The sequence below is a fragment of the Xenopus laevis genome, chromosome 7L (assembly GCF_017654675.1).
Source record: "Xenopus laevis strain J_2021 chromosome 7L, Xenopus_laevis_v10.1, whole genome shotgun sequence".
Lineage (NCBI taxonomy): Eukaryota > Metazoa > Chordata > Amphibia > Anura > Pipidae > Xenopus > Xenopus laevis.
The window spans coordinates 113,238,790-113,265,201 of record NC_054383.1 but is presented as its reverse complement, the minus strand read 5'-3'; the positions used below and the strand labels follow the sequence as shown (position 1 = coordinate 113,265,201).

Below are 26,412 nucleotides of genomic sequence, written 5' to 3'. Positions count from 1 at the left end.
CTATTAGTGATCCCATAGGGAAAATAAAAGAGAAGGTTTATGGGCTTTTCTGTACATGGTAGTAAAACTGCTCCTAGATTAGGCAACTGTAATAACACTCAGACTCTAATTGATTACACTCTAGCACTCTTCACCCAAGTAGAATGATGGGGTAATTTTAATGGGGCACTGGCAAACCCAACGAACATTAGGAGAATTATTATAAGAAAAGGCGAAGCATATAATATGATAGTAGTCAAAGGGGCACTGACAGCAAAACTGGGCACTTTCTCTGAGAACATAACATGATTACTAGTTAAAGGGATACTGTCATGGGAAAAAATGACAGTATCCCAGTTAATAGTGCTGCTCCACCAGAATTCTGCATTGAAATCCATTTCTCAAAAGAGCAAACTGATTTTTTTATATTCAATTTTGGAATCTGACATGGGGCTAGACATATTGTCAATTTCCCAGCTGCCCCAAGTCATGGATTTCAGTGCACAATTCTGCTGGAGCAGCACTATTAACTGATTCATTTTGAAAAAATGTTTTTTTCCTATGACAGTATCCCTTTTAACTAGTAATCATGTCATATGTTCTCAGAGAAAGTGCCCAGTTTTGCTGTCAGTGCCCCTTTGACTACTATCATATTATATGTTTCGCCTTTTATTATAATAATTCTCCTAATGTTTGTTGGGTTGGGATTTCAGTGCAGAATTCTGCTGGAGCAGCACTATTAACTGTTTCATTTTGAAAAAAATTTTTTTCCCATGACAGTATCCCTTTAATCATGTATAAATGTTAATTACTAGTTAATGTATGATTCTAATTTCATCTTGTAAACAGCAGTCCTATCACTGGAATCTTACCTTATATCTTTATTACTGAGCATTGGTTATGACCTATGGTGTAATCAGAAATCCATATTGTATGCCTGAGAAAAGTACCTCTACTTATTATAACTCCAGATTGATATTTCTCCCTTTTAACTGATACTGGCTATTAATATAGGGTTACTACTTCTTTAACTCAATTAAATTAATACATCTTATTGCACCAGTACTATAACTATGGTGGTCGGCTACAGCTTATGGGGTTGAGAAATATATAAACAAAGCCCGGGTTCATACTGACTCCTAAAACTACCCCTTATTCAGATGGGTCAGAGGGCAGTAAGCTGGGATGGTCTTGACCGTTTTGGAACAACCAACCTCCTGACCACTGCCTTGTGGAAAACAAAGCCACAGATCTCAATATTTCTCCAGCCTGCAACTGTTTTAAACTCCTTGTGTATGGGTCTTAGTCTTGCTGTGGTGGGTGGCCAAAAAAAATGAACATTGGTCTCAATTCCAAGATGAAACAAAAATGCCCAGAAGGATTGTACCCATAAAGTTTTATTTAGAAATCCCTTTAGTTTCCTTTTGGAACGCCTCATCATTGGATTCAGTGACGCCTAGATTGCTGTTTTATTCCAAACAATTTAGATCCAGGCCCAGCTTATTCAGAATTTAAAAAAGCAATTTCAAGGTGTAAAGGCAAGGCCAGAACTAATACACTAGGCCAATAGCAACCAAGAGTCAAGGGAAAAAGTTTTTCCTGGGTCTAGCAACCCAAAGAAACCTGACAAGTAAAACATTAAAAGGAAAGGGCTGTAGGAACATGTTACTTATTTACCCCATACCCAATCTTTTTATCTCCCGACCCACCTACATGATGAGGTAAAAGCAACTCAAGGTGGTCCTCTGCACATAGATCATTTATTATGATACCTGAATTACACACATGGCATTATTCTGCAGTACTATGACCATATTTTAGTTGACTTGGTATTAGAGATGTTTCAAACCCTGATAAATATCTAAAGTTGAAGTCAAACAATTTCAAAATGAAAATGTAGTAGAACCTTGATAAACAGTGTTTTCGAGTCATCTTGTGGATCTCATACTATTATGCCTTAAAGATCCACATTTTGTTCTGTTATACTACCACCTGGTTTACAAACAGGACAGAGTGCAGACATGATTGAAACCCATTATATATGTGTGTGTGTGTGTGTGTGTGTGTGTGTGTGTGATTGGCTTTTGTGTACCTGCTTTCCATTATCTAAGGAGGCATGAGGCTCTATGCCCTTTGCATGAAATTTGGGAGTCCAGGATTTGTAAAAACACCTGAGCGATGGTATACAAGGTTGTAATTGTCAGTATAAAATGCATGAAATGATCCTTTACATCCAGGGGCAGACTTACTAAGCTCGAGTGAATTTTCGGAGTCCAAAAAGTTTGAATTTCAAAGTAATTTTTTTGATACTTTGACCATCGAATAGAATACTATGACTTCGAATTTACTTCGATTCGAAGTAAAAATCGTTCGAATATTCGACCATTCGATAGTCGAAGTACTGTCTCTTTAAAAATCCTTCGATTTCAATACTTCGCCAAATTAAAGCTTTAGAGGGTTTATAACCCCTCGAAATTCGACCCTTGATAAATCTGCCCCCCAGTGTTCTACACAAGTGACTTTCCTGGTTGTTATCTGTCATAATGATGTGTATGCAATATTTACTGTAGAACTCTCACAGTTACAGATAAGATAATACAGAAGAGAGTGTTTCCTCATACTAGTTACAGTACTACTCTGCTTCACATAAGGAGTGCAGTCTTCCATACTCTCAAAATAGATGGGTCTTTCTTTGCGCTGGAATCTCTGGACGTTGTTCGTGTTGGCATCAGGTGAGACTGGAATAGGTATGCCCAACTTGGCCAATATAATATATATGTGCGTGTCAAATATTTAATTCAATGTTCTTTGTCCTGCATATTGGGGAAATACGGGTGGGGTGGTGTTTAGTGTGTTATAAGTTTGAAACCTGGAGCTTGCAGTCTTCTTTTCAGCCCTTAGTCTCATATGCCAAGCACTAATGAGTTTACTGCATATTTGGCATTTTCAGAGTCCATTATGGAGCACATCATTTCGTGCATAGTAATCTAAGGCTGTAATGGACTATAGGTCTGAGAATCTCACTCTATATAGATGACAGCGCAAACAGAGAATTCAGGCTCTCAATCCCAGTATTACACCCCAACCTCAGGTGTAGTGCATAAGTAATCAAACATTTGGGTTTACCGCGAGAAAGCTACAGTGGTAGTACTAGCTGCTGCAATCGTGTTTATTAGCAAATAAATTGCAGCAGCTAGTACTGCCTCTGTGGCTTTCTCTCAGTAAACCCAATTGTTTGATAACAAATGGGTCTGATGTAAAATGGACTGAAAGTTGGCATGCACCATATTTATTGCCAATGAGCTCTTTTAGCATATGCAGCACTTTCCATTTTTACATTACATAAAAGTTCTAATTGGCAGGACAATCAGTGTAAAAAATAAATCTACAGAGATTACGTTCCACATAACAAGAAATACAGAAATAAATTATCTGCCCTGCTAAGCTTGCAATCTAATCGTATATAGATGAATATAAATTCATTTACATGGCAATATCTTAATAATGCTAATTTTGGTGATAGTTCAGTGAAGCACTTGAAAAGCAATGACTTGAGAAGGTTCCAAATTTTGATTCTAACAAATGCCAGTCTAATAATAGTTATGGTGTAAGTCAATAACAAATGAATTAAAACCTGTCAGGTGGCTGTTATTAGAGATTGTTGGACTTACTTATTATTATTAAGAGTGTTAGCCCTGATTATAAATACTCTGGAAAAAAAGTTTCACCCTTCCAGGCTACTGCACAAACACTACATTATCTGAATTTGTTTTCTACTGAACTACTGATTTGCTTTGTTTTACCAACCTGATGTTTTATTTCATAAAAAAAACTTTTGGTACAACAGAGAAGCACTGAGGATATAAGGGCCGATTTTCAAAAGTTACAGTGAATAAACAACCCAGAATTGACATCGGGAACTTCCAGACGTGCATTTGCTTGGTGGCTAAGAAATGGGGCGAGCACAATAGATTCATTAACTCGGCAAGGCAAACCACTAACTCTACAGCAACTGATTCAAAAGTATGACCCACCACTACATGAAATGTTCAGAGCCTCACAACTTATCCATTTTGTGAACAATCAGGCTAAAAAATGTCGCAACAACTCGTCAGGCACCATTGGCACCTGGAACATTTACCCCTTTTTTTAGCACTACATGAATCTATTACTATAGTGATCTTCAAAACAAAGGACTTTACACTATGCCTTAATCTTATTATGTTTATTCATATGATATTGAGTGAAACCTGGCCGCCCTATTTTATTTTACTTTATCTTATTGTATTTTATGCCATCTTATTTTATTTTATCTTACTTTAAAGTATCTTGTTTTATTTTAATCTATGAAATGTTATATATACATGCTTGACCAGTTTAAGCGAGTTTATTTGATATGTTTGGAAAACCAATAAAACATGTCAGTGTTAAAAAAAATAGTTAGAGTGAAATCTGGCCAGGATGAATGAAGTGTATTTCCTGCGATTTATGTTGCTGCCTCGTTCCTTCATTTGTAAATGATACAACTGGTTAGCAATCCTGCCGAAATTCTAGCTACCTGTAAAGTAGACCTTTATAGATGGTTATAAACCATGTCAGTCTGACAACTCCCCTTAGGCTGGTAAAGTCATTCAACCCCTCCCTTGCTAAACCATGGTTCCTTATATGTCTGTAAGGGATCATAACAATCAGTGTTTTAGACCTCTTGGTCACACACTTAAAGGCAATTAGTTGCACCAACAACCATGTTGGAAATCCATGCATAGACATTTTAAATTTCAGGAGCAAAGCCAAAATACACAATATAAAGTTTAAATTGTCTTTATTGGCTTTTTATTTCTAAATTATTTCATTATTATTGTGTATGTTATTTTACTGACTAGCCTTTCTGTTCTGCCTCTTTCCACATAAAAGAGACCCTTCAGTCCCACTATGGAAACAACAGCAGCAGGGGCAAAAGGAATCACATCAAGAAAAAATTTGATTTTATTGAATGTCTATGATGATCTTATTTTGAAGGATCATCATTTACTGTAGAGGAGCAGACTTTATAGAACAGGGCCACCATATTTTCCTCCTAAAATAAAATGTGTAGTCCTTATTAATGATGAGCAAAATTTTTCACCGCCAAAAATGCCAATAGACTCCAATGAGAGAAAAACATTGTTGTGCGTCAAACAAAAGTGTGTTTGTTACCAGCAAGTTTATAATTGTACAAAGGTCAATAGAATTGGAGCCGGTATTGTAACATTCGCAAATGAGAATTGCATATCATCAATCACTTCTTAATGTATTAAAATTATTTTGCAGTGACTACTTTGACTGCCCGTCAGTTCGATGGAGCTGTCGGGGGATCTGTGTTTATGTTCACTACCCTGGAGGTGCCGCCACGTAACATAATAACATGGACAGCTGGGAGCAATACGATTGCAACGCTTGAAGATGGTCAAAATCCAACTTACAGCTCAATTTGTGTTTCAAGATGTGAATTGTTTCAAAATGCCACACTGAGGCTGGACAGGCTACTAGTCTCTGATCCCAAATCTTATGACCAAAGCATTAAAAACAAAGATGATGATAAAACTACCTCGATCCCAGTCACTCTCATTGTGCACAGTAAGTAGAAAGAGTTGATATTACATGTATGTAAATTTACACACTAGAAAAAGGAATGTACCTAATGGCAACTAGAACTGAACCACATATCAGATACACTGATTGGATCAACATTGGGCAATAAATCATGTTAAAAAAGAAATACAATTATAAGGTTCCCATCATAAACCTGTTTTTTGGCACATTGGTTTTCTTTTCATGTGAGTGAAAAGTAGCTGCAAGCTAACACTGTTTTTGCAGAGGTCAAAGTGTCCCATGTCCCATAAGCCTGTGGGTTTGTGTTGGACAGGACATTCATGTTATATACAGCAGAACCCCCATTTTAAGTTTTTCAAGGAACCAAAAACAATTGGCGTAAAATCAAGGAAAACGTAAAAACAGGGAAAGGTATTATGCATAATTTATAGGCAGGACCACAAAAAATGCTGTAAAAATAAGCAAAATTTAAAGTTTAGTTTTCCCTGTACTGTAGTATGTCATCATTTCCAGTTTAATTAAGACAGTGATTTATGGATTGAGTCATCCTTTCACTGGCATCAGAATAGGAAAATTTGTGTGCAACTGCAATTAGCTGGAACTGGGGTTAAAAAGGCTGCATTAAAGGAGTTGTCACCTTTGAGTTAACTTTGTGTTAACAGTGAGTGACCCCATTTGAAAGCTGTAAAGAGTCAAAAAATTCAAAAATGATAGAAAATAAATAATGTAGACCAATTGTAAACTTGCTCAGAATTGGTCATTCTACTGTATATAACATACTAAAAGTTATCTTAAGGTGAATCACCCCTTTAAGGGTACAAAATAGAGGATTTGTAACCCCCACTCTGCAGAGTTATGGTCCAGCGGCAATAACACAAAAATCATTAACTTTCCTCTAACCAACTTGAGCCTCACCCCAACCTTTGCACTGAGCTGATAGATGGGAAGAAACCATGTTGGACGGATAGTTTCCTCATTCCTCACAGATATCAGTGAAACTTTGCTCCCGAAAACTCAAATCAGACTGTGGTTTCTCCTCGGCAGATATTTTCCAGTGCACAAGTGGGAGATAAAGAAAATATTTATTGCAAACTGATGGCTTTAGTTCTGCTGGAAACTCCAATCACAGTCCTGTTGTACACAGCAGTTATCAGCATTAGATGCAGAGTGAAGTTTGTACGATCGATTTCTTTGATCAAATAAATACAGCGATTATCCCTAAAATGCAAACTCTATACTGGTATTCTAGTACAAATTATTCACTATGGGTACACTGGATAAACTAGATTTCAGCAAACATCTGACTAGTATATATGTCACGGACATTCAAAGCAGTATTTGGCGGTACCTTTCTGCACTGTTGGTTGTGATTTCTAATCGTCACTGATCACCAAATCTTAAGTATTACACAGGGCTTCAATTAATCTAAGGCTTGCCTTTATGGGATGGTGGAACCATGAAGTCAAATTACTAATGACAGGCTCTTGAACCCAGGACCTGTTGGTTGTTGGCTTCTCTCCCTATCCACTGGGCCAGGAAAGGAGACCATGTGTGCTCATTTCCACTACACTTGTTGCATCACCCCAGCAACCTAATTGGTTGGGGGCAGTGATAGCAGTGCCCACATACCAGTTTTATGTTGGAAGATTCTTTTAATGGAAATAAACTCTTCCTTTCCAATCTCTGTAAAGGCGCACCTGGATGTTGAACTGCTCGGATGAGTACAAGATAGCCTCTCATTTAGCACTGTGGTCCTTTACTGATTCAGCATAAGACTCAATTTGAAGTCTATGTGAATATAGTCCATATGTGGCAGCACAAAAGTACGTGCTGATCACAGTAGGTATAGGAATATACAGTACTTGGTCTCTTTCTTTAAATACCAACATATTCAAGCTTGGCTCTGTGCGCTGCTAGTTTTAAAGGAGTAAAAAACTTTTAAAAGTTTTTAGGGCACAAGATGTCAAACTTTAATCACTTGACTTTTTAAATATCAATGTTTTGCATGCTTGATGGTGACAAAGGCAACAGTTGTAAATATGATAGGTAGCTGTCAGAGGACAAGAGATGGAAACTGAATATTCCTCCATTTCTTCAACCAAACCTTGTGTTTCTGACCCTTAATTCATCAGATGGGCTGGAGACAGGGCAATGAACACATGATGTTCCCCAATCCCATATTATTTGTGAATAAATAAAACAGTGTTTGTGCAAATTATCATTGTCTTCCCATTCCCAACAGATCTGATGACTCCTCCAGTCCTCACTGCTAATCCCACTTCCCGCCCGGTGCATGGCAACAATCTAACATTAAAATGCAATAATGGGAGCCAGACTGTGTACAATTACACTTTCCTCAGAGATGGTCAAATCGTTTCCTGCTCTTCATCTCACATAACCTGTAACACCACCAGCCAACATCTGGATTTTCATCCAATCACAGAAAATGACAGTGGAAACTACACTTGCATTATCCTTAATCCAGTCAGCAGTAGCAGCAGCAATTCGCTCATGCTGGATGTGGCAGGTGAGAGCAAACTGGAAATATACATATATAAATGCATGGCACACAAAGTGCAAGCAGCACCCTTTATTCCAAATATGTAAATCTTCCAATGCACAGCTAAACAGTGCCCCAAAATTTGTGGTACTGACTGGCATTCATACAGATAACAAAATAGCCTTATTGCAGAATCTGAGCAAAGAAAAGGCCATTTTGAGTCCATAAGGCTTGTTAATGAACTTTCAAATGAAACATCAAATGCATTTAAATAACCTTACCAGTGGTGCCTGATTGGTTGCTCAAACTCACAATACAAAAAGGTTAGTCTATGAATGTTGGGGCATTTTTTAACTCTTTACACTTCAGAAGTCAGGATGACTACAGCACTGCCTACATTTGGCAGCACTGTATTCATGAGTGGCGGCACATAGGTGTCTCCCCTCCCATCTGCAGAGGATCCCTTTACTTACCCACTGCCCTATGAAATACAGTAAGGCCATAGCACCCACCAGCCAACACTGTGTTCTGCACCTTGCACCACATTTTTAATCTGGTGCAAGGTGCAGATCGCATTAAGGCCCGCATGCAATGGCTTATTATTAAATCAGCAGTATGGAAAGCAATTTGGCACCCTTTTACACTATAAAAGTTATAGCAAGTTTACTACTTATCTCCAAACTTATGTTGATTCATATATCTAACAAAAGTAATATACAGTAAATACCAGACAACACAAAAGTTCTTTACTATACATAATCACTATTTAAGCTTCAGCAACAAAGGGCTTTTAGCATATTGCAGTGCTTCCATTTAGATTACATGCAAGGCACAATGCATGTTGAGTTGTACTTTGAGTAGCTTTTTTAGAAGGAATACAAAAGTTCCAGAGAAACATATCCCGGGGATAGTGGGACCTAGCAGTGATTCTTGAACACCACATTAGTCTTACTGAAACTGCATTAGTCCATGATCAAGGCAATGGGCTTATAACTAGTAGTGCCAAACTGGTGTAGCAAAGGCCCAACACATTGGTGCAAATTCACTAAAGCGTGGAGCAGATAACGCTAGCGCAAATTCATCAGTGTGACGTCATTTAGTTACTTTGCTGAATTTCTAACGGGCGCTGGCTTCGCTAGTGAAATGGACCTACTCTAGCGCTACTACGCACCCTTACGCCAGACGAAAGTTGCGCTATGGCGAAAGGCTATAACTACGCTAATTCACTAATCTATTCGCTAATTTTACTGAACGTTACCTCTTGCGCCAGACTTGCTTTCGCCAGCTCAGACCAGGCGAAGTGCAATAGAGTAGATAGGGCTTGCTTCAAAAAAAGTTGAAATTTTTTCTAAGTCCCAAAAAACGCTGGTGTCTTTTACTTTTTATAAGGGTGATAGTAAAAAAAATAGTCTCAATTTTTTTGGGAGTACCCTCCTTCCCCCCTACATTTCCCAACATATGGCAACTCAACGATACAGTGTGCACATGTGTAGTGTAATGTAGTTGCTGCAGCATATACGTCCATTATATTTTAACTTTGCGCCGTATGCAAATTAGGCATCGCTAGCGTAACTTCGCTTTGCCTGACGAAGTAACGGTAGCGCAACTTCTCTACCGTTCACCTCACTGAGCGCAACTTCGCAATTTAGTGAATTTGCATAGCGCTGGCGAAACTACGCCTGGCAAAGTGCGGCGAAGATGTCGCAACTTCGGATCTTAGTGAATTTGCCCACTAGAAGGCTTTTCCTCTCCTATTTACACTGTGCAAATTCTTCCTGTGAAAATCAACCTGCCAGAGGTATAAAATTAACGTCCTTCCTTGCTTCTCCTGCTTTAGCTTGGTAATAAATATGGCACCTGTCTTTACCCTGAACCCAACAAAGTCCTATAATAGCTCTTTCCTACCAGTTTTCCTACCAGATGGTTTTCTTTCATAATTTGGATTCCACAGACACTATTTTTCAGACATTTCTTTTGGGAAAGACTATGAAACCCACATAGATTAGCATGCCATCAGGCGTTTTTATTTTGGAAATAAAATAGTAATAGTGCTGGTAATAAATGTAAACAGCAGAACTTTAAAAAGGGTCCATGGGGAACTTCCCAGTATCCTAGTTCGACCTTTACTCCCCTAATCAAAATTTGAATACTTCCCACAGTGCAAAACCTTAGCACATTAAGCCAAAACTACTTCATGATCTGACCACAAATTCCCATTCTGGTAATCCATGACATTTTCACCATGTAACAAGAAATGTACAATTCCCATTATTTTGGTAGAGCAGGTAAAGCATATAAGTAGAGATATGCTGGTTTCCTCTTCAGATTTCTGGGGGGGGGGGGTTTATGTGAATTCAAATTATGTGCAGTCTATAGGCGTTTTTTTCGCTGAGGAACCTGGCAAAAAATGTCACCCATAACTACTCATTTTCTCTAAAACCACTAATGCCCTATAATTTATTTAAAGACCAAATATAAAGAGAACAACAAAAATGCTGAATGATGCTCTAAAAAATCCAAAAAACTTTAAAAGTTTAGGGGAAACAAAATGTGGGTCCAATATGACAAGCACAGTTCCCTTTGACTTCATGACTATAGGACCTCAAATACTTTTTCTTGGCAAACTTTTGTATTAGGGTTGAATACAAAAGTTTAGTTTCAGCTTAGTTTAGTGAATGAAAAAAACATGAATTTTTAAAAAAACGATTTGTGAAAGAAATTTAAATTTGATTTGTTATTAAATCGGCCCTTTATGTATTAATAAAGATAAAATGCTGAAGCAGAAATATTTTTCCCCTTGACATCTTATTTTACTTGACAGTAAAAGTCTCCGACGTAATCTTGCAAAATAATGCCTCAAAGCCAGTGACGGTGGATAAAGACTCCGTGGCTCTACTGTGTTCATCCCGTGGGACAGAAGTCAACTACACCTGGACCCTCCGTGAATTAGACCTGCCTCTCAACCCCCGATATCACCTGATCAATAATAACTCCACTCTAATTATCAGTCCTGTCTCTAGAGAGGATCACGGATACTTCACATGCACTGTCGCAAATTATCTAAACAATGAGACAAGCTCTAATTTGACACTGAGTTGTAAGTATCACCAAACAGAGTAACACATAGCACACTGATGACTGTCAATATTAAAATTCAGTAATCGCTACTTCTACTATGAGCTGGAAGTAATTGGCGTAATTGAAGTGTATGACTTGCTGCAGGGCACTCTGTCTCAGTGGCATGGCATACACCCAAATTCTCAATGTACATGAAATGAGGAACTGTAATGTATAAAAAGATACATTATGTTGTGACACACTCAGATGTGGCTGTCTATAACTTGATCGTGCTATAAATCAAGTGTGTGTGCGCCAGGGTTGGCAATGGTTGTTCGCACAAGGAAGCTTCACCCACGGCTATAGTCAAATAGTGACTTCCAGTGGTCAGATTTTTTGAGAAAATGAAGAATGCTTGCTTGCCTTTTACCAATGTATACCTTCTAAATAAAGCATCTCTTAGACATAAGGGTAAACCTATTTTGCTGAGGAATAAAAGTCCTGCTATGTAGTAATTTTCCTGGCAATATGACAATTCTTTGAGGATAAAAATACCCACTGAATATGACAATTTGACTAACAAAGACATACCAGAATGACTTAAAGGAAAGAAAATGAATGCAACAAATTCATGTGTTTTAACTTCATTCATCCCCTTGACTATTGCTCCACAGGGGCTCCAGATGGGCAGATTACTTGTGGGGCAGAGCGTTTGGATGACAGTATACAGCTCTTTTGTTCCTGGCCATGGGGGTACCCTGCCGCCAACCTGACTTTGAAGTTTGCTAACCAGGAGGCTTCGGGAACAGACAAAGTGACTAGGAATGTTTCGCTGACCCATCCTGCAAGTGTATTAAATTGTGAAGGACACCAGGGATGGACACAATCCTGTTCACTGATCATAGGTGAGTGAAAAACGACACTGTAATGCTTGTTTTTGGCTGTTTGCTTTAAAGTAGAATTAAAGTTAAACTAAAGAAGTAGGGCAGAAATGTTGTATATTATGTTAACAGCCCTTTAGCAGTAAAAATCGGTGCCGTCGAAGATGCCCCCAAAAGCTCCCCATCTTCTTTTCTGCTGATTCACTGCACATGCTCTGTCACTTACTGAGCTTAGGGACCGACTCAAATATACAGTACACAGAATATACTGTAAATGTCATAGTATAAGGCTGATTAGTAATTAATGCAAATACCAGTATCACAAAAACCAGTGCAATTAGCACCAAAATGTAATAATCACCTACAACCTAATTTTCTGCTTGAAATTTTGCGACAACCCCTAAGTTTAGCTTCGCAACAGCTGTTCGGAGCCTACTGAGCATGTGAGTGTCACATACACTTTCCAAGATGGTGTCCCCCTGTGACAAGTTTGAAGTCCTGGATTATTGCTGCTATTGACAAGCTGAAACTTTAGGCAGATGCAATAAGTTCAGTACATAAAATATGACATTTTTAGCCATATACATTTTTAGGGTTTAGTTCTCCTTTAAGCCAGCCTTTCCAGCCCCCACATTTGTAAGGGCCTCCTTAATTGAAAAAAGTATTGTAATTATATTCTATAATTTTTATTCAATAAAATCTATTCAGGACTGAAAGTGTTGGGGGAAACCTGCATAGACACAGGGCAAACATACACATTCCTTGCAAAAAGTTCCCAAGTCAGAATCAACATCTGGACAAAGAGCTGCAATGCAGAAATGCTACCCACTAAACAACACACTGCCCTCCGTAGTCTCTGAAAAGCAGGAGTACTTCAATTCCCAGAATCCATCACTCAATAAAGGGACATGGTGAGGGAGGGGTTGAATGAGCCTAAGGGGGGCTAGGAAATGAGAGAAAGACTAACATAATTTCCTTTTAATCTGTGGAATAAGGTATGTTTGTGTGACAAACATATCTGATTTCATTTTTCACAGTTAATACTGAATAAGTAAAAAAAAGGGATATTTTTTTTTTTACCCCACAGGACAATTGTGCCACCCATCTGTGAAAAATCTCCTAAAAATACCTTGCCATCCAGATTCAAACAAATTGCTGCAAGTAAACATGTGATTTAATCTGCTGATCTTCTTTCTTTTTTAAGACACCCCAAAGTCTTCGGGGATTTCCAGTGACACATTAGTTGAAGGAGAATGGGGAAAGAAAGCCATTTTGTCTGTCCCTCTGACCTCTGAAATTAGGAAAGAAAACATCATTGTCCCACAACAACTGCTTCCTGCAACGTTCACCTGGTACAGACTCACACCTGAGCCGGTACCGCTTCTCCATGGAGAAAACTTCACAGTAATTTCTAATGACTTTGTTTCTTATTTGGTGGTCTCTCCAGTGACCAGTGATGTAACTGGACAATATATGTGCACAGCAGAAAATCTGATTGGAAAAACAAGCTTCAAATTTACTCTACGTCTAAGTGAAGGTCAAGGTAGGAGTAAATGATACATTATATTAATAATAATAAAAAAAATAGTAATCTCAAAATAAAATTTAAGTGGAACTAAAAAAACTCAAATTTACCATATCATAAGGAAGGCCAAAAGTACATAAGAAAGGTTTTCACCTCAACATGGTTTTATGAGAGACAGTTGTTAGCAGAAAGTTATAAAGATAAATCTGTAATTGTAAGCATCAGTGTGATAATAGATCCGCATTTAAGTAGCAAAATTGCAAATTATTTTAAAATGAGCATCGTAAATGAATCCGAATTACAGCTGACTTCATTACCTCTAGTTATTTAAAGAATTTTGCTGAAGGGTCACGTTGAGAGTGTAGTAATTGAACTGAGACCATGTAGGGTAGAGGGTTCCATAGCATGACCAAGTCGCTCATTTTGAAATCAATTGCTATATCCTGTTAATTTTACAGCAAGGGAGAGAATTTGGCAGTGGATGGGATTGGCAATCTACTGAAAATATTTTATAAATATTAATTTCGGCCTCTTTATAATATGCATTTTAAAATAACTACAATGGATACAAAGTTTCATATATTGATGCATTATTGGTTTATGTATCTCTACTGCATTTTGCGAGTTGTAGCACCAAAATATTGTTCCGGATGTTATGTAGACATATCTCTCTCATGTTCTCCATACAGGGTCTTCTGGTATTAACCTGAGTCCAGGTGCTGTTGCTGGAATTGTTATTGGTGCCATTGCGGCTGGTTGCATCATAACTCTTACCATCGTCCTACTCCAGAAGAAATTAAGTGGTAAGAAGTATGGAGAGGTGAACATGAAATTATTTAAATATGGAAGATCATTTAAAGGGGAAGGAAACCTAGTTGGCGCAAAAACCCTCCCCCCCTCCCGTGTGTTTCCCACCCTCCCTCCTCCCCCCTAGCCTACCTGTCCCGCTGGGCAAATGCCCCTAACTTGTTACTTACCCTTCTGCGCAGGTCCAGTCCAGGGAGTTCACAGACGACATCTTCTTCCACGCGATCTTCATCCTGCTTTGAACGGCGTTTTGGCGCATGCGCAGGAGCATTTCGCCGGTACAGATCTACTGCGCATGCGCCAAAAGTCACGAAGTACTTTTGGCGCATGCGCAGTAGATCGTACCGGCAAAATGCTCCCACTGCACATGCGCCGGTCAAAGCAGGAAGATCGCGTGGAAGAAGATGTCGTCTGTGAACTCCCTGGACTGGACCTGCGCAGAAGGGTAAGTAACAAGTTAGGGGCATTTGCACAGCGGGACGGGTAGGCCAGGGGGGAGGAGGGAGGGTGGGCAACACACGGGAGGGGGGAGGTTTTTTGCGCCAACTAGGTTTCCTTCCCCTTTAAGGATGCTTCCTCATATTATATGAAAGTACAGCTGCAGACCCATGACATACCTAATATTAATTTGTAGGTTATGTTCCCAGCTATGCTATGTGTTCACCCAGTGAATGAAGATTCCCACAATATATTCGATTCGAACATAGATCTGTGAATTAGGGCTATCGTGGATTGTGGGAACAATTTCTAATTGGGTTGATTAGCTTTAGTGTATTAGTGAGAGAGAATATATAACAACTGTTCTATAACATACTCTGTGGCAATTTTCATTCACATTTAAGAGAATTAATGGGTATTTATGAGCCAACATCAGGGAGGTGTCACCGAAAACATTGGTACCCATTATTTGTCATTAAGTTTGTAAATAACGGTGCTGTATATAAAAGTGCCATCAGATGTCTTCAATTTCTTCAGTTCAGGTTTTGAGCAGGTTTACGATGTCAAACTGTGGTGCAATAGCCTTAACTAGTCGGAAGATAACAGTAGACGTATTTGTGGAAACATATATGAAAAAGACTATCATGGCCAACTTCTCCATTCTTTAGAAAAGAAAGGCAACAATAATCAATGATATCTCCAGATTATTGGTGTGGGGAAAAAGAGATTTTTACTGATTTTATGGGTGTGGGAACCAGATTTCATGCTGAATTTCTATTGCCTGTGGTTAGTTTACTTATTGAATTTCTTCAGGAATCAGGTTAGAATTTGGATGAATTTTCTTAAAATTCAAGATTGCATTTTCCTGTGATTTGAGATACTCAATTTTTTACAATTTCAGTTTTTAGACCTTCAATTTTCAAGATCAAGCATAAACATTTTAGAAATTCAAATGAAAAAGTTTGCTGCTAAAACCTGGTGTGCTTCAGAATTTTTCTATTTTCAATATTTAAATTTGATTACATTTTGAAATTCGGAAAATCATAAATCCTCATCCCTGTATTCAGCTGAACCGGATTTGAACCCTACAGGGCAGATTTACTAAGGTTCGAGTGAATTTTCAAAGTTAAAAAAGTTTGAATTTCAAAGTAATTTTTTGGGTACTTTGACCATCGAATAGGACATATCCAACTTCGATTCGAAGTAAAAATCATTCAACTATTCGATAATCGAAGTACTGTCTCTTTAAAAAAACTTCGACTTCAATATTTTGCCAAATTAAGCCTACCGAAGTGCTATGTTAGCCTATGGGGACCTTCTAGAGCATTTTTCTAAGTTTTTGCCATTCGAAGGAAAATCGTACGATTGAAGAACGCTCAGATCGTACTACAATCAGAATACGATCCTACGATGCTAAAAATCCTACGAATTCAAATTTCGTAGGATTCAATTCGATGGTCGGATTTTGAAGTATTTTACACTTCGAAATTCGACCCTTGATAAATCTGCCCCTAAAAGTTATGTGACTTGACGCAACAAATTTGTTCGCAATTCATCTGAATATGCAAATTCGAGTTCAGCTTCAGTTCAGTATTCAGCCAAATCTATAGTGGAGGATTTGGTTTTTGGCATATCCAAAAATTATGGATCTGGTGCATCCCAAGAAATTCTGGTTATCTCTGTGAAGTAAAAAAAATGGCCAATTGTTTCTAGAAACTACACATCATGCCCGCCAATATTCTACTGTCTCCATAATAACTACTATAATTTACTGGGATTTCCTTAGTTATCAGTTAAACCTTTCCCTTAAAGCCCAATGACTGTGACTGCCCATACAAGGCAAAACTACATTCTCTTCTTGTATATCCTTCCAGACCAGGGTCTCAAATTCTTTTGGGTTCAACTTAAGATTTGGTTTACAGTTTATGTTTTGCATTTTTATTGTTGCTGCCTATTGTAGGAAAGCACCTCACATCATTAGAAAGACTCCATCCAAAATAGCCCAGTGAATACTACTAACCCACAAGTTTGAATTTATGCAGCAAACTTTATACCCACAAGTTTGAGTTTATGCAACGTTACTTAAAAAGGTTCAGACTGAACTCCTAGACCTGGGTGATCTATGCAACAATGTTATCTGAAACAGTCCAACTTCATGTAGATGGCCAGGCAAGCCAGCTGATTCACATGAATATTACATTCTTTTCCATGAACATTACTATTATAAACTTTTATTAACATTGTTTTCAGATAAAAAACAACCTGCAAATGAAACATCAAAAATCGACTTTGTGAGTATTTCGAGATTTTTAAAATGTCTATTGATAACCAGCATTGTTTGACACAAACATTGTTAAAAAGTACATTTAATATCTCTCTATCTTCTTTTACATTGGAAGGAGTTTTATTCCACACTTCTGTGTAATCTACATTCTCATTTTTCCAAAACCTATAAACTACCAAGCTTTTAACTTATTGGAAAACACAAACGTGGGTTAAAATATAAGAGACATGAAAAATACATTTAGAAAAAAAGTGCAATAAAGAATTCACTCAAGCTCTTTTATTTTGTTTACCCAAACCTACTTTCAAAACATAATTAATGTGCCCCTCTGTGTTCTCTAATCTGTATCACCCTTCAGTGACTTCATCAAGGGAACATTATCCCATTTAGCATGTGGCACTGTATATAGCAACTGGAGGTACCTGGGGCCCAATGTGTACCCCACACAAGGGCCTACCACCCAGTCACTGCTGCTCCCCCAGCCAAAGCCACTCCACTGTGCTAGTTACTTCACTGTTGAAAATTAATGATGATTTTGCATTCCACAGTGGATGCACGGCAGTGAAGCGGGGAGAGGTGGTGGCTGGAGACGGCTGACTTGCAGGCAGATGAAAGGGCCCAACAGGGTCAGGGACCACCAGGATTTTTCCCGGTTTCCTGGCAGGCCAGCCCAACCCTGATAGCAACTCATCTTGAGACTTGTTGCTGACAAAAGTTACATTCTAAGGACATTGTTATGATATATCTGACATCTTGCACTAGTCTTACTATATAGTCAAGATACAATGCTTACACAAATGAATAAGATTTTTTTAAATACATTTTTGCAGTTGTTCTGTCATGGTTGAAACTGTGAGTTTGGAACCTAGTTCCAATTGTATTTAAGTAAAGGTATAAAGAAAAAATTTGAAAGAAAAGGCTCCTTCTGATCAGTAACAGATGCATTTCTCTGGATAACAACCATGCCTTGAGCATTTTCAAGCAAAATTCCACAAATGAATGTATTTTCTGTTTCACTCTTACTTTTCTCATAGCAACCGTCTGGAGTTTCAAACCCATACATGGTGAGACATTCTCTTAACTTAAGAACAACCCCTGACACAGAAATCAGTGTACCCAAATTATGCAAAATTATGTTTTTATAAAACAATACATTAAATATATGATGCTCAAAATGCCATATGTAGTAATACTATTCCAACATAGCCATCAAATACAAATATAATAAGCAATAAACTCTTTCCCCATTTGTCTAATAACACCACAATCTGGGATCCACTATTTTAGGGGAATAAGTTTAGGAGGAAACAAATTCATTCCAAGGTTATTTATGTTTCATTTCTACCTTATTAGAACTGGCATCGAAGTACAACTACAGTAGCGCAACAGGTGGTAAGGCATCCTTTGTGTTGAATCCCAAACCACATGTTAAAATTTCAGCATGCTATTCTTTAAACACCTTATTGGTAAGTGTATTCACACGATAAGGTTAGGGTTTCAGAAGTATGGTGAAAAGCCAATAGTTATTTTTCCAATCTTAACTGGCCTACAGGATGGGCCCTGCCAACCTCTGCTTCAGGGATGCCAATGAGGGCACCCCATAATCTGTGATTCCGTCTCTGGGATACATATCTGGGGAAAAAATATCAAGATTAATCATGTTTAATTTTAACCTTTTTTTACAGAATCCTGGTGTTCAAGATGAAGATAATTATGAGGTGAGGCATCATCTGCATCTAATATAGAAAATTCCCTACCATAAGGCAGAAATGCACACACAGATGCTAAATCCCAATGTATCTCTACCCATGAATTATTATTATACTAGGAGCACTTGTATGTGCCCATCTATGCAAATAGGCTGCAATTGTAATTCCTTAATCGGATGTTTGCCACTTCCAATGGCACAGTCCATTGTGGGTGGTAGCTCTAGCATTTATCTGAATAAACAGGAGTTCTCAACTCATTTCGGAACAGAAGGCAAGATAGGAGGCAGGCTAATACAGATGACTTCTGTGCTACAGTTTTGGCACAGCCACATTTCCTAGTACACAACACAGCAGCCAGCTAACCCATAATACTACATTTTAATAAAAATTTGCATTCTGGATAATAGATGGTATATATGTGAAATATAAATGAAACATTCAATTTTGTTAATTTAGTTAAATGGGAATGTTTTCTTAATGTGTTATTGACAAACATCAATGTCCATTCTAATTACTTGTTACTAAATAAACAAGTGACTTTCCACACAGGAACTACAATTTCAGGATAATATTGAATATGACAAGATCAGTCCATAACTATCAATTAGGGTAAGTACTCTGAAGTCAGAACGGTACAGTATTATCGGTAACTGAAGCAAAGCAGTTTTCCAAACATGTAAATTATCCATAGCCACAGAGAAGCTAACTCAGTATACTGTCTAATATCATCTAACAGCTTATCACAAAACACCTTTATTAAAGTATATAACTGGCCAGCCAGAACTGCTATACTTACTTGCATTTGTGTGTATTTTAACAATCTGAAAATACAAAGATATTCTGTACTTCCTTGATGCCATCTTGCATGTGCATCACTTCCGCCCTTGCAATACCACCCAATAGTCTTGTAAGTAACAATGATGACAGCCCTCCTACTTAATAGAAGAAGCACACGTATGTTGTGGAACAGAAAGACTAGCATTGTACATTCACTATTTCTGAATGTAGAGACTTGCACAAGTGTGAATCAGTGACCTGTAAGGAATGGGGAGAGAGTGCTGATAAAAGTCTGCAGAGAACCATTCAGGAGTGGTTTGTTGTGCCCTATAAAATGGGTTCTTTTTATAAATTAGGTTTTGTCCTCTAAAACAAGTCACAGCCAAAATATATATTTAAAAAAAATTATAGGGAAGCCTATGCTTATTTTTGGGGTCGAGAGGAAAAACCTTGATCCCCTAAAAAACAACCCGTGACAAAACACACAAGACTTTTTTTCTTTAAGCATTACCTTATTTAAGTCTCATTTTGTCACAGAAAAACTTGCACACAAATGAGAATTGCATTGCTCTATTCATTTTTAATGAGCTGAAAAACGTTTGAAAGCTTATCTATAAATGGTCAAATTTTAGAGGTTTACAACTAAACGCGCAAATTCTAAAATCACAAATGTCATCGACTTTATTAAAATATCCAAATAAAGAAAGTGTGAACGAAAAAAAGCACTGAACAATACGCTAAAAATACAAATACTTTGATAACCTCTAAAAATTTGAGTTCTTTGGTAAAAGTCTGAATTGATTAAAAACGGTCAATAAGATCAGCACAGTAGTTAGTAGTTAGTGACAATTCACAGTGACTTCTATAAAACTCACCAGCTTTAACTTACTGAGTTTTTTTCCTTTAATAAATCAAGACTATTTGAGGTTTTGGAGAATTGTGCTTTGAATCGAGAAAAAAAAAATCATAGTGCTGGTGCTAAAAGTCTATAATGGTTCATAGGAAAGGCCTGGTAGCAAAGACCTGTTAAGTTCATTTCAAAGGGCAAAACTCAGCAAACACCTGGAAGTACATTATAATTTCTCATCAAGCTCTCTGAAAGCACCTGGTACTCTATTCACTTTTAGGACAAGTGTGTATGTCAGTTTATTTCTAAACACAGTGTGCTCCATCTGTAGGTAACCATGCTTGTGTGTTTGGGCACCATAACAGCGTGGCAACCTACTGTGATGAACCTGTCAATGAGGGTTTTGGATAAATATGTTCTGAATTTCAATTTTTAATTTTAGCAAGTATACTTGAGACACACAACTGACTATTGTCAGCACCTTGGCAGAAAAGAAGTTCCCTTAATGGTTCTATATCTCTTGTCTATTTCAGATTGTGCCACGTTAAACCACCATATGAGAGACAACTTTGCCGAGCTGTTTATAGATGGACCATCTTAACAACAAAAGAAAAAAAGTGTGAACCTGCTGAAATTACCTCAGTTTCTTTTAACATTATTACATGTGTAATACAAGAGGGCAGCGCCCCCCGCTGGACACTTTTATCAACCAATTTTGTCTAGAAAAAAACATTTTTTATCTCACAATTTTTTATATATAAAGCAATAAGGTAGGCATTGTGTCCTTTAAAAAAAGGATAAGGAGCACTCCAGATTATATGGCAAGGAATTGGAAGCACAACACATTAACTACAGTGACATCAATTCTGAGACAAAGAAAATTCCTTTTATGAACAAACCTTTGCCACAGTTGTCATGCTAAGCACTGACCTCACTCCTGTGGGTAGAACTCAACCAGCGACTTTGGCGTGATCCGACGCTCTGCGCAAAAACGCAGGCATCACGTTGGATGCGACGGAAATAAGGTAATAGCATTGTCGAATGGTGTTGCATCGTTGATCCTGCACGCTGCGTCTGCATCTGACAGTCAGGTCGTGTCGGATCAACGATGCGGCTTCATCCGACATTTCCATTTCTTACCTTATTTTCGTTGCATCCGACGTGACGCCTGCGTTTTTGCGCAGCGCGTCGGATCGCGACGAAATTTCCGGTGGAGTTCTACCCTATCTCGGGATGATACCCATGCCTAATGCATAATTTTTATTTAACTGCTTTTATGTAACTGCTTAGATTTTGTTTAACAGCTTGAGCTCCACTCTCAATTTTCCCTCCCCAACTTTTCTCTCTCTTCCCCCTTTTCAATGGTTATCTTGGAAAAACAGTTATGAAAATGCAAAAAATATCAATTAAAAAAGGGATAAGGAAAAATAAGAAAAACAATCATCCTTTCTCCTACCCCTCTGCATTGCCCAGCCATTTTTAACCAACTGTAACGATGTAATCTGGAGCCGTACAGCAACAAAAGGTACCTTTCGATGAACACCAATGATTTATACAGTTCTACAAGCAGGAGAAAAGGCAGAGCAAAGGACTGTACCCAAAAGTGAAAATATTAACAGTAATAACTATCTGCAAAGAGCTACAAGAACTTGCACAGCAAAAATAAAGTTAAAAAAAATTTAACTTTTTTACATAAATTGCTCTGTTAGGGTTACTTTATCCAATGCACAGAGATACAGGTTAAATGTTCATGGGCCTTAATACAGAGAATTGTTCTGACAAGGCATTAGCAGGTGGAGAAGGGAGGTTCGGGCCAGAATCACATTAATGCTGCACTACTCTGTACTGTATTTTCTGAATGTCTTTTCTCTCCTTTGAACTCCTTCCAAGCTTCTGTTCTGTGTATTAGAGGCTGATAAATGATGTCAAAATACAAGTTGTAGAACGTTGATTTCTTAGGTACATAAGCGTTTCTATTTTAATGGTGATTGTTATTTGTAGCCCATTTAGAACGCACCAAAAAGTTATTAAAAGGTGTTGAAAGGGGTGAAATTGTTTTAGGAAATGGAATGAAAATGTAACAGTCATTAAAATTGTACTTGAAGACCGTTTGTTTTATAGCATTTCACAGACTTTGTGAAATTGTGATAAATGTTATATCTCACTTTCCCCAAACCAGATATATTATGCTTCCTTTAGGAAACAAAGTCTAAAAAGAGGAATCTAAAGAGGAGAAGAAATTTCAAAATGTTGTAGAAATTAAAGTTCTACAAAAAGAATTGCCAAAGCTGGAACAAGTCTAACACCTGCTGGAAAATAAATATTTCAGTTAGTTTTAGAAACAGAAATATAATTCTTTTTTTTCAATTTGCAGGTTTATTGTGCAATAAAGGTATAAATAACATTGATACGTTGCTTTTAAGGAGCTTACAAAAAAAACCCACATATCAACATCGTAAGTTATACAGATTGAGGTAACTCAAGAAAAATAAAAGATAAGAGTAGCAAAACCAAATTAAAAAAAAAAAAGAAAATGAATACATGGCAGTACATGGCAAATAATCAACTATGCATGAAATCACAATAGGACAGGGATTTTATCAGATCATGGGAAGCCCTAGAAACAGAGTCAGTCAGATACGATGTTTCAATCAGCTGTGATGGGGTGCCACGGATCCCATATCTGAGCACATTTAAGCTTATCCTCTATGGATCCTGCTGCCAAGCGTTCCATAACTTCCCTTGAGCAGAAATATAATTCTCATTTATTTTCCTATTATGACAAAAAATGTAGTCCCTGGCTTAATCATGTGGCCTTGATCCTGCAGCACCCTTAATATGTTCTTATTTTTTAAGAGGAGTAAAAAGTATTTATTTCTTACTTTTGTACAGTTTGCAGCTATAAGAATGGGATGAGCTGGGAAAGTGCAGTAAAAGCCATGTTTCATCAGCTGATAGTTGTGTTGATCCATTTGATGCTGGGAACAAACTACATGGACCAGTTTGGTTTCACCACGGGATGCAAACTCTTATTTGAGTTTAAGCTCTGTGCTATGCTCTCTCTGGGCCAGGAGTTAAAAACACAGAGGCGCTAATTCGCTAGCATCCGCTTCGCCCACATCGCAACACTTCCCCAAACGTAATTTCGTCCAGACAACGCTAATTCCCTAAAATGCTAAGTTGCGTCCAGGCCACCGAACGCTGGCGAAGTTGCGCTAGCGTTAATTCGGCAAGCAGAGCAAAGTTGCGCAAGCGTTGGTTAATTTGCTTACGGTGAGAAGTTAAAGTTGAATGGACATTTATGTTTCATCAAATACATTACATTACACAAGCCCAGGGAACCTTAATAAAAGAAAATATAGAGTTGTTATATTGCCCTACACGAGCCCAGTGTATAGTTTATGTGTCATATGTTAGGAAATGTAGGGGGGAAGCCGGTTACGCAAAAAAAAAAAATTACGCTCTTTTGCAGCCTATCACCATGAAAAAAGGAAAAGACGCCAGCGTTTTTTGGGATTTTCAACTAAATTTTGAGCAACTCCTATCAACTCTATTGCACTTCACCTGGTCTGAGGTGACAAAGGCAAGTCTGGCGCAAGAGGTAACGTTCAGTAAAATCCCTTCACCAGAGCAAAAATTCGCCTGTCGTTAAGAGTGCGAATGATTGCTAGCGTGTCTCTTTGGCTAGCGAAATTAAGCCTGCGCCAGTTAAGGAATCGGCGAAGTACCAAAATGACGCCACGCTGCGTTAGCCACTTCGCCCTTAGGGAATTCACCCCAGAGAGTTAATGCTCTTGTAAATAGCAAGTTTTGGAATTTGTTTTCTTGCTGACTGCAAATTCTGTTGCTCCTTGTAGACTTTGCTCCCTAGATAGCATATTATTTGCCCACAAATGTAGCTTAAGCATAGTTAAAGCTTCAGTTTGCAGGACACAGGAGTCAAGATTCCCTATAACTGAAGGCAGCAGCAATGAATTCACTTGCTTTGTTATGTCTGATCGACTGGTCAGCAAAGAATCACTGGTAGATCTGACATTTACTAAGTCCTATCCTAAATGGTCTCAATATATCCCAGAACTTGATCATGAGAAATGGGAGGAGGCTACTGAGAGTATATATGGGTCTTTGATATCCACTCGGGACAAGATGATACAATTTAAGGCTATACACCAGCTATATGTTACTCCTCTTAGATTGAAACAAATGGGTAGGTCGGTGGATGGAAAATGTCATAAAAGTCAAACCCTCAATGCAGGATTCTTTCACATGGTGTGGGAGTGTGAGGTAGTTTCTCGCTTTTGGTCAGCGGTTGTCCAATATTTAAGCCAAAATCTTGATCTCCCGGGAGTAAAATCCCCTGTGGTGTGTCTCTTAGGGGTGGTAGAGGAGTTGGTGCCTCTGAACAAGACCAGGAATCTATTACGGGCTACACTTTTTTATGCCAAAAAGCTGGTGGTGATGAGGTGGATGAGTCCACACCCTCCCAATATCAAACAGTGGCGGGATTTAATAAATAAAACGCTACCGCTTATTAAATTGACCTACATTGCCAGAGGTTCACCCACGAAGTTTGATAAAATTTGGACTTCCTGGGTTGATGCCAATCCCGGAATCTCACTCCCAGACTCACCACAATAGAGGATAGGATTCATTTTGTTTGATCTGCATATGGTATGATACTGACTTGTACATGTAATACTGTCTCGGTGCACAGCCTTGTATGTGTCTGTTTTTGTTGTGTGTTTTAAAAACCAGAAATAAACATCTTTAAAAAAAAAACGGCCGTATTCGATCGAAGTAAAATCATACGATCGAACAATTTAATCCTTCGAATCGAAGGATTTTACAAAAAAACTTCAACTTCTCAAAACTTGCCCAAAAGCCTCAGATAGGTTCTAGGAGGTCCCCCATAGGCTAAACAGCAATTTCGGCAGGTTTAAGGTGGCGAAGTGTCGAAGTCGACGTTTTTTAAAGAGACAGTACTTTGATTTTCGAGTGGTCGAATTTTCAATGTTTTTTCAATTCGAAACGAATGTTGGCCTATTCGATGTACCCAAAAATTACTTGGGTTTTTTACTTCAAAAATTTACTTTGACCCTTGATAATTCCGCCCCTTAATGTCCCTTTTAAAATTACATTTAATTATATTTATGTTCTCACAAAAACTTAAAACCTGTTAGTAAAGTTACATCTTGCCCAGCCGTAAAGTATGTGAAACACTCTCTATTGCTAGCTGTTAATGCAAGTAAAAAGCAGTGTGCCCCATGATAAGAACAAACACTGTAAACATAACTCAATTTTACAAATTACATAATATATATATTATATATGAACCAGTCAGTAGCTAGAGATTGTTAAAATACTATCCCAGTGTCTCACAACTACAATATTGCTCGGTACAAATCATATTTACAAGAATAGTCAAACTGCCTAAAGATGGAATGGTACATTTTTAGATTTTCTTCACTGTAAACCAATAACAAATATTCCACGGGCATACCACTTGGGATTCCAATTCGATGTCTATAATCACCTGTGATATAAGCAAAGCAATTCTATGTGGTTATTTTGGAAATAAATAGAAAATGGCCCAGGAACACTTAGGGGCAGATTTATCAAAGTTCGAGGTGAATTTTCGAATGAAAAAATCAAAATTTCAAGCTATTTGTTGTCTACCTTGACTAGGGAATAGTCTAAATTTGATTTGAATTTGAAAATTCGAAATTTATCATGTACTGTCTCTTTAAAAATTTGACTTTGACCATTCGCCACCTAAAACCTGCCGAATTGCGGTTTTAGCCTATGGGGGACCTCCTAAAACCTATTTGGAGTCAATTGGTGGACTTTGTAAACATTTTTTTTGGAAAAAACTTCCAAATCGAATTTATTCGAATGCGCTATTCCTTCGATTCGTACGATTCGAATTCGGCCAAATAAGGACCTATTCGATCAAAAACTGACCTATTCGACCAAAAAAAACAACTTGTAGTTAATTTCAGTTGGTCTTTTTGAATTC

The 26,412-nt window shown here is 37.9% G+C and overlaps 1 protein-coding gene across 3 annotated transcripts; it reads left to right on the top strand.

The window, feature by feature from the left end:
• The first annotated feature begins 2,582 nt into the window (after positions 1 to 2,582).
• LOC121395609 (carcinoembryonic antigen-related cell adhesion molecule 5-like) lies at positions 2,583 to 21,005 on the top strand. Of its 3 annotated transcripts, none has more exons than XM_041569541.1 (13): positions 2,584 to 2,726; positions 5,290 to 5,595; positions 7,814 to 8,098; positions 10,893 to 11,168; positions 11,803 to 12,033; positions 13,214 to 13,552; positions 14,224 to 14,337; positions 17,030 to 17,070; positions 18,098 to 18,127; positions 18,417 to 18,455; positions 18,749 to 18,781; positions 19,322 to 19,381; positions 20,930 to 21,005. In XM_041569541.1, exons 1-12 carry the CDS (start codon positions 2,660 to 2,662, stop codon positions 19,367 to 19,369), a joined length of 1,809 nt encoding a protein of 602 aa, XP_041425475.1. In that variant the 5' UTR covers positions 2,584 to 2,659; the 3' UTR covers positions 19,370 to 19,381; positions 20,930 to 21,005. The 3 variants fall into 3 exon arrangements, with proteins under 3 accessions (XP_041425477.1, XP_041425475.1, XP_041425476.1); XM_041569542.1 differs by having other exon boundaries at positions 2,585 to 2,711; XM_041569543.1 differs by lacking the exon at positions 18,417 to 18,455 and having other exon boundaries at positions 2,583 to 2,726.
• The last annotated feature ends 5,407 nt before the right edge of the window (positions 21,006 to 26,412 follow it).

What these genes read in the sequence shown, in the direction of transcription:
- LOC121395609 (XM_041569541.1), top strand. Translation starts at nt 2,660, where the DNA reads ATGGGTCTTTCTTTGCGCTGGAATCTCTGGACGTTGTTCGTGTTGGCA. An exon ending in GAGTTTCAAACCCATACATG is followed by an intron (nt 18,128 to 18,416) that starts GTGAGACATTCT and finishes CTACCTTATTAG; the next exon opens with AACTGGCATCGAAGTACAAC. An exon ending in AAGATGAAGATAATTATGAG is followed by an intron (nt 18,782 to 19,321) that starts GTGAGGCATCAT and finishes CTTTCCACACAG; the next exon opens with GAACTACAATTTCAGGATAA.